The sequence below is a fragment of the Equus asinus genome, chromosome 8, assembly GCF_041296235.1.
Source record: "Equus asinus isolate D_3611 breed Donkey chromosome 8, EquAss-T2T_v2, whole genome shotgun sequence".
Classification (NCBI taxonomy): domain Eukaryota; kingdom Metazoa; phylum Chordata; class Mammalia; order Perissodactyla; family Equidae; genus Equus; species Equus asinus.
In genome coordinates, this window is record NC_091797.1 from 81,722,818 (window position 1) to 81,736,357 (window position 13,540).

Here is a 13,540-nt window from a genome sequence, read left to right on the forward strand (position 1 = left end):
AGGTGTGGCAGGTGTCCCACATATAAAATAGAGGAAGATGGGCACAGATGTTAGCTCAGGGCTAATCTTCCTCAAAAGGAAAAAAAAAAGACGACCTACTGTATGATTCCATTTATATAAAACGTCCACAACAGGCAACTCCATAGAGGCAGAAAGTAGATTAGTAGCTGCCAGAAGCTGGCAGGAGGGGAGACAGAGGAGTGATTGCTAATAGGCATGGAGTTTCTGTCTAAGTTGATAAAAATGTTCTAAAATTAGTGGTGATGGGGGTACAACTCTGTGAATAAACTGAAACCACTGAACTGTACAAGTTTGGAAAGGGTGAATTTTTATGACATGTGAATTATGTCTCAAAAAAGCTTTTTTTTAAAAAAATAAAGAGTACAGGTGGACAGCTAATCTATGGACAGCTAATCTTTGACAAAGGAGCTGAGGGCCTACAATGGAGAAAAGAAAATCTCCTCAACAAATGGTGCTGGGAAAACTGGACAGCCACATGTGAAAGAATGAAAATTGACCATTCTTTTTCACCATTTACTGAAATAAACTCAAAATGGATCAAAGACCTAAAGATTAGGCCTGAAACAATAAGTCTTCTAGAAGAGAATATCGGCAGTACACTCTTTGACATCAGCTTCAAAAGAATCTTTTCGGACACCATAACCCCTCAGATGAGGGAAACAACAGAAAGAATAAACAAATGGGACTTCATCAGACGAAAGAGCTTCCTCAAGGCAAGGGAAAACAGGATTGAAACAAAAAAACAGCCCACTAATTGGGAAAAAATATTCACAAGTTATTTATCCAACAAAGGGTTAATCTCCATAATATACAAAGAACTCACACAACTCAACAATAAAAAAATCAAACAACCCGATTACAAAATGGGCAGGGGACATGAACAGACATTTCTCCAAAGAAGACATACGGATGGGAAATAGACACATGAAAAGATGCTCATCATCACTAATCATCAGGGAAATGCAAATCAAAACTACACTAAGATATCACCTTACACCTGTTAGAATGGCAAAAATATCCAAAACCAAGAGTGACAAATGTCGGAGAGGCTGTGGAGAAAAGGGAACCCTCATACACTGTTGGTGGGAATGCAAACTGGTGCAGCCACTATGGAAAACAGTATGGAGATTCCTCAAAAAGTTAAGAATAGAAATATCTTATGACCCAGCCATCCCACTACTGGGTATCTATCCTAAGAACCTGAAATCAGCAATTCCAAAAGTTCCATGCACCCCTATGTTTATCGCAGCATTATTCACAATAGCCAAGTCATGGAACCAACCTAAGTGCCCAGCAACTGATGGTTGGATAAAGAAGATACGGTATATAGATACAATGGAATACTACTCAGCCATAAAAAAGGACAAAGTCGTCCCATTCACAACAACATGGATAGACCTTGGGGGTATTATGTTGAGTGAAATAAGCCAGACAGAGAAAAGCAAACTCTGTATGACTCCACTCATAGGTGGTAGTTAACATACGGACAAAGAGAACTGATCGGTGGTTGCCAGGGGAAAGGGGGATGGGGGGAGGGCACTAGGGGTGAAGTGGTGTACCTACAACATGACTAATAGTGATGTACAACTGTAATTTCACAAGGATGTTAACTTTCATAACCTTAAGAAAAAAAAAAGAAAAAAATTATCTCAAAATAAAAAGGTAGGAAAAATTAAAAAAATGAAAAAATAAAGAGTCCAGGTGAGGTTGCCTGAAAAGTTTTGTGTAAAACAAAAGGTTAAATGTCAAATATTTTAGATGCAATAGATAGCCTGTGATAAATCACTAGGTAAAACATTATTCCCAAACTGTGTTTTAGGGATGGTAGATATTCTGTGAAAAACAAAAGGGATCTAGTGAGAGGATTTCTTCCAAAGCTTGCATGATAAATACTAAAATACGCTCTTTCTTATATGAGAGCGCAACTGCATGAGACTGTGGCACCGCAGAGATTAGAATTCCTGGGGCAGGAGCCTGGCTGTCATTTAGCACTGCATCCCCAGCACCTAACACAGCGCCTGGCACACAGTAAATAGTCGGCTGTATTTACTGGATGAAAGTGCAACATTCTAGCTGCAGACTGAGGGAGAGGCAGCAGTGAGCAATTAACCATTACCTTAATGAAAGAAAAAATTCGAAATCTCAGTAAATATTCATAACATTTGGTTCTTTTGTTTTTAATAAAATCAAACTATTTACTTCTCTCTTCCTGGTCCAAAGCAAAAGGAAAAAAAGCCTACTTTTGCCATGTATTTTAATCTAAGCCCCACTTTATCTCATGAGCTCCTGATGGTGTTCTGCCCATGTGTTATAATCTTTAAACACGTCACATAATGCCTTGGGGTATCTTAATATAGGTAGTCAGCCTTCCCTCTCCTCTATGCACAACATTATTAGTTATCATTTGAAATTGTGATCACTTCTTGCCAAAGCATAAGGAATAATTGCATCTGAATTGCAGAATAATCAAGAGATAAAGAACTAAAGGATTCTAAGTTTATAAAGACAATAACTGAATTTCTGGAGACAAAATAAAAGTAGAAACAAAATTTTTCTTTAATTCTAGAAAAAGCTTTTAGAAAACAGATGAGTTGCTCACAAAAGTGAAAAATTCAAACTCAAAAGAATAAACTAAGCTAAAAACTGCCAAATATAGAAATTTTATATAATCCCAGAAGGAAAGTAGCTAAGCAGTCTCCTCTCTCGGGATGAAGATGACCTGAACCAAGTTACTACAAATGCAGTAGTCGCATCGTTTTTCACTTCTAGGCTTTTACTTATAAAAGAGATAAGCATTTCATAGAGTTTTCCAGAGAAACTTACACTACCAACTAAAATCAGCAGTGTTTGGTGCTTTTAGAAAGTTTTCTTATGGTGAAGCGGTGTTTGCTGGCTTTCATAAACGAGTAATCTTTCACACAACAGGGTTGTGGAAACTTATTTTTGAAGGCTTTGAAAATTCTAACCATTGCCCTGTACCTCTGTTTTCAGGATAAAGAGATTGTGTAAAACTTTGGTTTAAAACATGTTTGGCTTTGGTGTTTTAAAATTCCCCTTGAGAAAAAAATTATGAGTACCCTTGAGGTACTCATCTGTGGGCAGCAGGTTTAAGAAGGAGAGAAAAAGCATTCATTTATCAACACAGGCACCGAGACAAGCGGAGGAGAAGGCAATCCCTGTACACGAATGCGCCTCAGAAGAGGGGCCGGGCCGAGCAGACACACGCAGCTGCTGCGCCCGGAGAGAACAGAGCTGGGGAAGGCAGCCAGTTACAGATTTCAGACGCAGGTCAGCGTCAACAAATAAAGAACAAAATAAATATCAGAAAGTCAAACATTAACAAGTACAAGTGCTAAGTATATTGCTGCCTTGGGTCCTACATCAAAAATCTGCTTGCCTCTTTTCTCAAAAAATGTTACAAGTTCAGAGAAGTATCTCCTCCATTTTAACTGAAGGATTAAAGAAACCTACCATTTATATATAAAGGTAGAAGACCAACTCTCCGGGCCTACATCTTTAATATGAAAGTACTGTTTTTGAAAATTCTGCCCGGCTTACTACCTACCTCTGGGTTCTTGAGAGTCATCTCGATGCTGGCGGCAGGTCCAAATCCCGTGAGGGACTTGATGTGGATCTGTGTAGGCAGAGGCCGCCTGCACTGGCAGTACACTGAAAACGCCATGGACTTCAAGTATTGAATGTAGAAAACGTGCTCATCCTTCATTGTCTGCAGCATGTACTGGCAAGGCACAATCTGCAGGTGCAGACACAAACGACATGAGAAACTGAGAGCTAGCCCACCAGTAAGAAGGCTGGAAAGTGGAACGGCGGAAGTTCTTTACTTGGATGGGGGAGGGAACTTTAGTTTAAGCACATAAATGCCAAATATAATATACTTCAAACTTAATTTCTTCCAGTGACATAATATCCTATATTCCAAATACACACCAGCAATTTAAGAAGAGGTGCCATTTTGTTGGTCAAGTTACACTGTCACTTAGAAATTACCCTGTGCTCACTTTAGGGGTAAATTCTCAATTTACTGCTGCCATGTCCCAAAATTTAAAAACCTGCTTTTTAATCCATTTCTCATTTTTATAATGTATACACACAGTGTGCATGGCATCTTTGGAGTTATTGTGAAATACTTGAGACACAAACCTCAAAACAAGGAGAAATTATCAACAACCTATTCTGCTAACTTTAATTTCAATCTTTTCATTCTATAAAATGGCTTTAGTTAAAGCGACAGTAAAACAAAACCCAAACACTCAAGGCATCCTTTCCCATCTATTAAAATTATTAAAAATTTTTAAATTATTACACTATGAAACTGGCAGGGGTGCAGTGAAAACAGGCATGCTCATTCACTGCTGAAAGGAATGTAAATAAGTATAATTTTTTTGGAAAAGAACTTGGTATTATTTATCAGTATCTATATCTAAGAATACACTTCAAGAAATGACCTGAAATGTGACAAAGAGATTATACGTAAAGATGTTTATTATGCCTTTATTTATAGTAGTGAAAATTAAATATCTAACTGTACAGGAATAGTTAAATATGGAAAATATGCAGTCATTAAAAATGTTGCTTGTTGGGGGCTGGTTCCATGGCCAAGCAGTTAAATTCACATGCTCAGCTTTGGTGGCCCAGGGTTTGCTGGTTCAGATCCTGAGCACAGACCTATGCACCGCTCATCAAGCCATGCTGTGGTGGCATCCCACATAGAAGAACTAAAATGATCTACAACAAGGATATATAACTATATATTGGGGATTTGGGGAGGGGAAAAAAAGAGGAAGATTGGCAACAGATCTTAGCTCAGCACCAATCTTCCTTACCAAAAAAAAAACCCAGAAAAAAAGCACACCTAAAAAAAAGTTGCTTGTGAGAATTTTAACATGGAAAAGTATTCATGAATACTATTAAGTAGAAAAAGACCCAAAATTATATTAAAAGTATGATTTCAACTGTGTAAACAAACATACAGAAAAAAGGCTAGAAATACACCAAAATGGTAATGATAGCTGAATCTAAAAGGTAAAATTATGAATATTTTTTCTACTTTCATGTACTTCCAATTTTTTTTTTAATCATGAACTTGTGTTTACTTTCATAAACACAAACACAACAAAAGTAAAAATAAACTTGCAAATAGTTACCTGGAGAATGAAAGAATTTCTCATATGCTCAGGTAAATTATCCAGCATCTCTGTGTAGCAGCGCATCAAACTCAACAGCCAAAAGTTTCCAGAAGTGGAGTCTTCCTCTGCAGTGTACGTGAAGGGGTCCACCATGTAAATGACAACAGCTGGAGGATAGGCTTGGCTGTCTGCAGAGTCGGGCTCCGTGGGAATTCCTATTCTCTCCCTTTCTGTAACACTGCAGAGACAGCCACTTATAAGACGTACAAAATAAATACACATTACACAAAATAAATCAGTTCTAGAGCACACTGACTCCCTGGACAATGATTACAGGTCAAACGTAACATTAATACGTATCATATTATCAAAATGAAGTCAAACCAAGGCAGGAAGCACCAAGAGGATGGAAAACAACAACATACTCCTCTAATATGGGAGATCTATTTTTCAACTCCCTTTTTTTCCTATAGTTATATTCTACAAAGATATTCTATTATACTATTAACAGCAATAGCTTACTATTACTATTATCTACATGTTATATTTATATGACAACATTAGTATTAATAGTAATACTTACTATTAAGCTAATAAGTTTAACAAAAATAAGTTAAATTCATAAGTCGTCTCAAACTCCTTAACAGAGGCTATAGATGACAGCTGTCATTTTCTTTCAGGAAGAAGAGAAGTGGAGCACGGAACTGGACTTAGAGACTCGTGAGGCCGAGGGGAGAGAGGGACGCAGAGAAGAGTAGGTAAGGGGTCCGAGCGGAAGGAAGCCACTCTTCTCGGTCAGTGAGTAACGTACCTTTCTTGTCCATCCTGTGAGGGCTGAGAGGAGCTCTGCCCAGACTCAGTGTCTCCAGCACAGCCCGCGTTCCCTTGAGTTCGATCTGCAGAACCGGCCCCAGCGCTGGGGTTCTGCCCTCCAGCACTACCACTGAAGCCTGAAGAAGAGGCAGTGCTTATCTGGTTAATACCAGGAGCAGAGGCGGCTGACGAGACGGGTGGCACGGAAGAACCAGATGCAGAGCCACTCGCTGCGGGGTTCGCAGAACTACCGTTAGACGTGGGATTAAATGTACTGCCAGCTGAGGGAGCTGCCGATCCTGAATTAGAAGCTAAAGGCCCAGCGTTCCCAGGTGTAGGTTGTCCCTGCGCTGCTGCTGGTGGGGTCTGGTATTTAGGTGGTATCAACAGGCTGCTATCGAGCTGCAGAGTGGCTAAATAAGGTGCTGAAAGAGTCCATGCAGAGAGGTGACTTTAGTGATGTTCTGCAGTGTCAAATTGAATCAGAAATCCACAATAGTCACTTTTTAAAAAATCGTGCTTTCGGGCTGCAACACTCTGATTATGACACCTAAAATGCAATCTCCACAGCTGAACGTATGCTTATATATTCAGCAAACATGGAAATGAACATGGAGCTACTGAGCATAAATTCTAGAGAAAAGCCTTATTTGGAAAAAAAAAAGAGAAAAAGAATCAATTGTAGGCTTTTCCTTTCAGACTGATTCCATACGCCTTCACCGAAAGCTGAAAGGCCATCTATTCCACAGCCATCACGGTATATTATGCCCCTACGTGTATACAGCTTCACGAGCTTCTAAGATTCTCTTGGAATCTGCGTTACCAATTAAGCAGATAACACCAAGTCATGCTGCTAAGTTTCTGAAATGTGAAGTAAATTAGATATGACTTCTCTAGGCAACTTTAAATAACTTTTTAAAGAATATACGTGCATATAAAAATTAGCATTTAACCACCTAGAACACAAAAATTAGACCTAAATAAACACAGGAATGGAGCGCTAACATTACTGGAGACAAAAGCAGCATAATGTTGCACCCCTAACGGGGGTTGGGGAATGGAGAAAGAGAAGCAATTTGCTGTTTTACTTGTCAAATTCCACTTTGGCAAATAAAGTGCTACTTACCCAGGTGATGGCGACAAACTTGCGCATACAGTTTGAGTCTGGAATGATTGTCGTTCTCCTCACTGCCCCAGGGCTGGGTGAACCACTCGCTCACAAGCTCGTCTGTCAGCTTCTGCGCCGCGGTCTTGCCCACGCGCATGATCCCGTCGCGCATCACTTTGCAGATGGGCTTGTGCTGCCCAAGCCTGCACATCTGACAGCACAGACAAGAGCGCTGTTTACAACAGGAGCCCCCCTTCAGGTGGCACACAGCGCAGCAAGGCGGACTCCTTACCACGCGGCAGCATCTTCCTCCTTCCTTTCACGTTACCACATGCAACCAAACCAACATTGCGAGCTGTTCCTTTCTGCTAATTATAACGTACCCTGAAACTGCTACCTGTCTCTTCAAATCTGGAACGAGCCCTCTAAAGAAAAATAAATATCTCTTCATCTCAACCACTTCCCTCTGCACAAGGGAAAACTGCTGAGCATTACCCGATTGCTGACAGTCAAATAAAGAACTGACCAGATTCCTGCCTACCAAGGCCAACTGCGACATATGTCCACTAAAACCTCTTAAGTGATCCCTACTCATAACGTTTTCCCATAAGATAATGTTAAAATTTTATGGGCCATCTGTCACACTGTTACAGACATTTGGAGATCACCAAGAGTAGAGGTCACTGAAGCAGTGGATATGCCGATCACCTTTAAAAAGTAAATCGTATTGGCACAATGAGATTCTATTACTAATCTCCAGGGCACTAAATGGGTGCTTACGGCAGAGAATTAATATGATACACCTGCAAAAAGTGACCTACCTAACTACCTGTTCCCCAGCAGGAGAGCCCATGTTATTGCCCCTCACTGGAGTGGACCAACTGAAGGCTTGCCAAGCCCCTACAAAGCTGTCTATTGCACACTCTTCTGAAGCAAGTATGCATTACAGCCAAATGAGCAATCCTAGGAAAATCATTACGATCTAAAAAGACCTGGCAATTCTTTTATGTTCTGTAACTTATGTTGAAGTCTTCACTTAAGAGAATGGCTGATCCTTAAAACTGCTTAGACAAGTTTTCTGAGTTAGGGTAATTATGATTTAATATTATTACGGATCCACGGACCAGGCAATATTTAGAAATGACTGTATCCAAGGATTTCCTTCAGTGGCTTGATTGATGCCCTTACCTCATGTGTTAGCATCTCCTTACTTTGTGGCAGCACTTAAGTTTACTATTTCATGTGTACTCATACATTTATAGATAGTGAACGTTCTGTTATGGAATATTTTTGAAATTCAAGTTAGCATCTCATTTAACAAACACTTTTATAATGCTTATAATGCCTGTCACAGTTCTAAACATTTTATAAATACTAATTTCATGTAATCTTGCCAAATATAAAGACATTAGAAGTATAAGGTTCAAATAACTTAGTGTGCATGTACATTGGCAGAAGAAATGTGGCACTCTTCAAAGATAGACACAATTCTAATTTTTCAAAAGTAACAGGAATTTATGTACTAAACATACAAAATTATCTACCTGGCTTATATATTATCTACCTGGCTTGTATATTATTAGGGTTATTACATTACTAACCTGTATGAAAATTTTAGTATTCACATGAATGTAGTGTTAAATAAAACATAACAGGGACGTGATTCATTAAACTTATCTTTCAATTCATAAATTTTCAAGCTAAACATTTTTATACTGTTTTCAGGAAGTTTCCCCTCCCCTTCAAAAAGAGTAGATGTACTTTGTTTTTGTAAAGCTCAACTTCTGAGCAGCCACTTTCCCCTGGTGAGCAATACTTTTAAACTCAGGCACAAAAATGGAGGAAAAACAGCTGACAGGATTTTAAGATGTGTGGTAAGGCCGGGAGATGAAAGTCGTCTAATCTCATAAAATATAAAATCAAGATGGGAAAGCAATTTACTTCCAGAAAAACTTGCCAATTCTTTTCTGCACCCTCCAACTATTTGCAAATTTTCTTTGAGATCTACTTTTAAGATATTTTCTCTTTAAAATTTAGTCATAACTAGAAACAACCTACGAACCTATATCATAAAAATGATTTTCATCTCTTTCTCACCTCATATACAGCGCTCAAGTCCCTGAAGAAAGTTTTGGCTCCTTCGAGCAAGGCCTCATTTTCTGGACACACCACGATATAGGCAACATCACGGTGGCCCCCATACGGGTCCAACAGCAGCCTCTCCCAAAACGGCAAGGAGAAGGGCGAGATGGTGAGGAAGTCCTTGTCATAGCCCACCAACAGAGTGGGGATGGGCAACGGCTCCGGAGATTCTTCTGAACCTAAAACAATGTTACACTTTAGAAGGTGGGAGAGAGCCTGTTTCCCACAACCTGGACAATTTAGAAGTTCCTGGTGCATTCTTCTTAATTCTGGCATCAGAAATTTCATTGTAGGTTGACCTGATACTCTTAAAAGTATTCTTCAAATCTCCTAATTACATGGCCCTTGATGAGAGTCAAAACATGCTTACAAAGGTTCAATAAGATCAGAGGGCAGACTAGAATGAGTTAAAGTTAGTTTTCCAAGCAACACTAGGTCATTTCCTTTAAGATAAGCATTACAATCCTGACTACAAAGAAGCTGAAAGAACTAGTTCAGGAGTATACCCAGCGACAATGTAGTGAGACTGGCAAGATGAGGAGAACTTAAATATTCTATTTAGGGTTATTTTCTTCACTGATCTTGTTTATGCCAAGGATGTTTAGAACACTTAACTCCAAAACTGACTGTAGGAAAAGAAAGAGATTATAAAACTTCTAGTCACAAAGAAAAAGATTCTGTTTTGTCAGTGAAGCAAGGTAGTAACTAAAGCTGTTTTTCAGGGAGCAAAAATCAGAAGGCATTCAAAGAGGGCAAAGACTGTACCATAGGTTCCCCGGCCTGCCATCTTGTGGAACTGCTGCCAGGTGAGCGGTCCCTGCACATGCTGGATATTCTCCCAGGTCCTGCCTGTGCGCTTCTTCTGGATGGCGTCTTGGAGAAAGGGCTGCAGGGACAGCAGCATGCGGACTACGTCTTGGGAGGACAGCATGCTGATGTCGAGCACTGGAACAGAAATGGAATGAAATGAAAAAGAACAGAAATCTTAGAGGGGAACTGGCACTCTCCTCTCTCTGGCCATCATTTTGGACCTCAGTTATATAGTCCATGACAAAGACATTATCGGCAGTAGATTCTATTTTTGGTAGATTCTAAAATACTTAAGATCAAGAAGAAAAAATATTCTTCTTTTAAAGTGAAGAAAATTTATAATTTATCATTGGAAATAATAAAAGGGGAAATAAGTTACTCTCTATAATAGAAGTTAAAACTGTAGAATTGCTTAAAAGTGGAAAGATGGATAGGTCTGACCTTTTAAAATCATTCAAACCTATTTCCATGGGGCCGGCCCGGTGGTACACAGGTTAAGTTCGCACGTTCCGCTTCTCAGTGGCCCAGGGTTCCCCGGGTGCGGACATGGCACCGCTTGGCAAAAGCCATGCTGTGGTAGGTGTCCCACGTATAAAAGTGGAGGAAGATGGGCACGGATGTTAGCTCAGGGCCAGTCCTCCTCAGCAAAAAGAGGAGGATTAGCAGTAGTTAGTTCAGGGCTAATCTTCCTCAAAAAACAAAACAAAAAAAACAACCCTATTTCCAAGGCTGTTCATAAGAAAAGAAAGTTGCAAAAGTTTCTTAATTATTGTATGACTTTTATTTACAAATATCAATGTTGGATTATATGATGAGTGGGAAAAAGGAACTTAAATAGAAGTTTTAAAAAACTTATTAAAATGTTCTTAATGTAAAGTATTTTCACAAAACGCACAGAGAAAGACAGTTCCACGCAGGCAGAGGCACATGAAAACATGGCAGAAGCAGCAACAGGACTGAAAGCTGTCTGCATACAGAAGGAGGGAGGGGATTCACAGTTTCAGAACAAGTAGCTTACAGGAGGGCTTCTTAACCTAGAATCTGAAAAACCTCTGAAACTCTATGCAAAACTGTGCATGCATGCATGAACATATGGTATTTTTTCCCAGGGGGGAAGGTCCATGATGCTCACCAAATTCTCAAAAAGAACCGAACAAAGAGCTAGCTAAGTTCGAGGCGATCAGCTGTGAATCAAAAGCAGTGGGTTCCTGAGGAGCTTTCCACACTCTTACTTCTCTGGCTGCTGAGGAAAGGGGCGTGAACGGAAATCGGAGGTCTCCCAACTAAATCTGAAACACGGGGCACTTAAAGGTTCTTGAGACATTGTTGGATGGGTCCCTAAATCAAACCCAGACTGTAAACTAGTGGCCCACAGAGTTATTTTTTTTAAATTCTGGAACAAATCTCTCCAGGAAATTTCCTATACAAATCTGGATTTCCAGCTTCTCTTGAAAAACGTGGCAACCCTGGGGCTGAGACCCATAGTGCTGCCTGACCACCACTTGCTGGAGCTGAGGAGCAGCTGTCCTCTTCAGACAGTTCCCCAGGGCCCCTGCTCCAGGGCCCCTGAGACTGAAGCAGTCTTAACTGCTCTCATCTTCAAGCCTGTGCTTCATTTTTCCTTATGGTAAAGACAAAAGTAAAGAACTTGTTGTCCCCATGGCTCTGTGAAAAGCAGGAAAATGACAGACGAAGAGAACCATAGGTTAGAGGAAAATAAAAGCAGACATAATTCTTTGTGAACTCTATTCCTGGGCAGACAAAATAGAAAGTGTGTTGCGAAAGGAGACAATTTAGGGCATTGCTTTTTGCAATCATTTTGCATCATTCATTTATATTATCTGTCTGGTACTTTTCAGCATCTGAATTTGGAACCCACGCCTCCCCTGCAAAATAAAATGTGCTGTTCTTCCTATCCAAAGATGACCCCACTGATCCGCCCACACAGACTGTTTTTCTGTCTGAAGGCCACTATCTGGTAAAAGGAACCACAAGATAATCACCCACATTTCTTTAGGAGAAAGACTGCTCTTTTCTTAATTCATAAATTCATCCAGCAGACATTAATTAAGGCCTGCTAAGTAAAAGGCACTGTGCTGAAACCTAAGCACTTATAAAAATGAGTATAACCCTTAAATACTTCCTTAGGAGTCTCCACCTTCAAGACGTCTCTTGCTTGGCCTACTCAGAAAACGCCTGTCATTCCCTACTCCACTGACCTCTGTCCTCTAGACACACTTTTATTATTCCAGATTTCAAACTATATTTAAGAAGCTTGTATAACCTTCTCCTCTACAAGACAGAGTTGTTCAGAAACAGTGTCCATGTTTCATTCATGTAAGCCCTCCAGCCCAGCCTCTGTTCTCACCACTCTACAGAAACTGCTTGCTAGGTCAAAAGACATGCTTAATCCTTATCTTACAAGCTCAGCTGCATTTTAATGCTTGTTGACCACTCTCTCTTTCTTGAGACTTGCTTACAGGGCAGAATTCAGCAAAGCTCTGCCCCAGGCACTCTTCTCATTCTATACTTTTCTCCTCCTCCTCTGTGCCCCTACTGGAGTTACCACCTACATGACAACTACTCCCTTTCCCCTGAGCTCCAGGCCCAGGAAGACTCAAGTGTCTACCGGACATCTCTACCTGGATATCTCAAAAGGAATCTTTAAAATTTCCAAAACTCAACTACGAACTTTCTCCACAGACTTGGTCTTCCTCCAGTATACCTATCTTTGAATGACACCACTGTCTGTCTGGGTATACAAGTCACAAACCTGTGTGTTTTCCTTAACATCTCACTTTCCCCGACCCCCATAATTCAACCCATTACCAAGTCCTGCAGTAATACTTCCTAAACATGTCTTGAACGTTTCTGCTTCTTTGCCAGGACATCAAGCCAAGCCACTGTTTCTTAATTGATCACCTGCAATAACTCCTAGCCTCCCCAAATCCATTCCTGCCATTTTCTAATCCACAGCCCACATTATGGTCAGAGTACATTTTTTTCTTTTTTAACCATACAAATCTGATGTCAATGCCTCTTCATAAACCCATTAATGATCTGTCTGGGCTGTTTGGATGAAGACCCAATGCCCAGCACATCTCAAAAGGATCTTGGGATTCTAGCCCCTGCTGGTTTCTAAGCACCTTTCAGTTGTCTGAAGGCCCCAAGCTCTGTACAACTCTGGGCCTTCAGACTTGCCACTCCTGCCTGCGACACAGTTCCTTGCTTCCTACCCTCTTTATCCAGTGAGTTTGTACTCATCGTTGAGATCTCAGATGTTACTATTTCTTCAAGGAAGTCTTCCCTGACCTCCAGCCTAGGGTGGCTCCCCTAACCCATGTTTTCATCACTTACAATGGCTTATAACAATATGCTTATTTGTGTAATTATTTGATGAATGTCCATTTTCCAGAATAGATTAGAAAGTCCCTGAGGGCAGATACCTTGTCTCCTTCAGCCACCACTTTATTCCCCAGAATGCATCACAGTACAGATA

At 40.3% G+C, this 13,540-nt stretch overlaps 1 protein-coding gene across 3 annotated transcripts in view; it reads right to left on the reverse strand.

The window, feature by feature from the left end:
• MED13L (mediator complex subunit 13L) overlaps positions 1–13,540 on the reverse strand; it is a 282,020-nt gene that overhangs the window by 17,651 nt on the left and 250,829 nt on the right. For all 3 annotated transcript variants that reach the window (XR_011505365.1, XM_044775813.2, XM_044775814.2), the window contains exons 18-23: positions 9,997–10,176; positions 9,187–9,410; positions 7,108–7,300; positions 5,980–6,406; positions 5,187–5,406; positions 3,587–3,775 (exon numbers count right to left, since the gene is read on the reverse strand). Coding sequence is in view for 2 of the 3 variants with exons in the window: in XM_044775813.2 (XP_044631748.2) it covers positions 3,587–3,775; positions 5,187–5,406; positions 5,980–6,406; positions 7,108–7,300; positions 9,187–9,410; positions 9,997–10,176 (1,433 nt within the window). In the remaining variant the exon portion in view is untranslated. The remainder of the gene's footprint in view (positions 1–3,586; positions 3,776–5,186; positions 5,407–5,979; positions 6,407–7,107; positions 7,301–9,186; positions 9,411–9,996; positions 10,177–13,540) is intronic.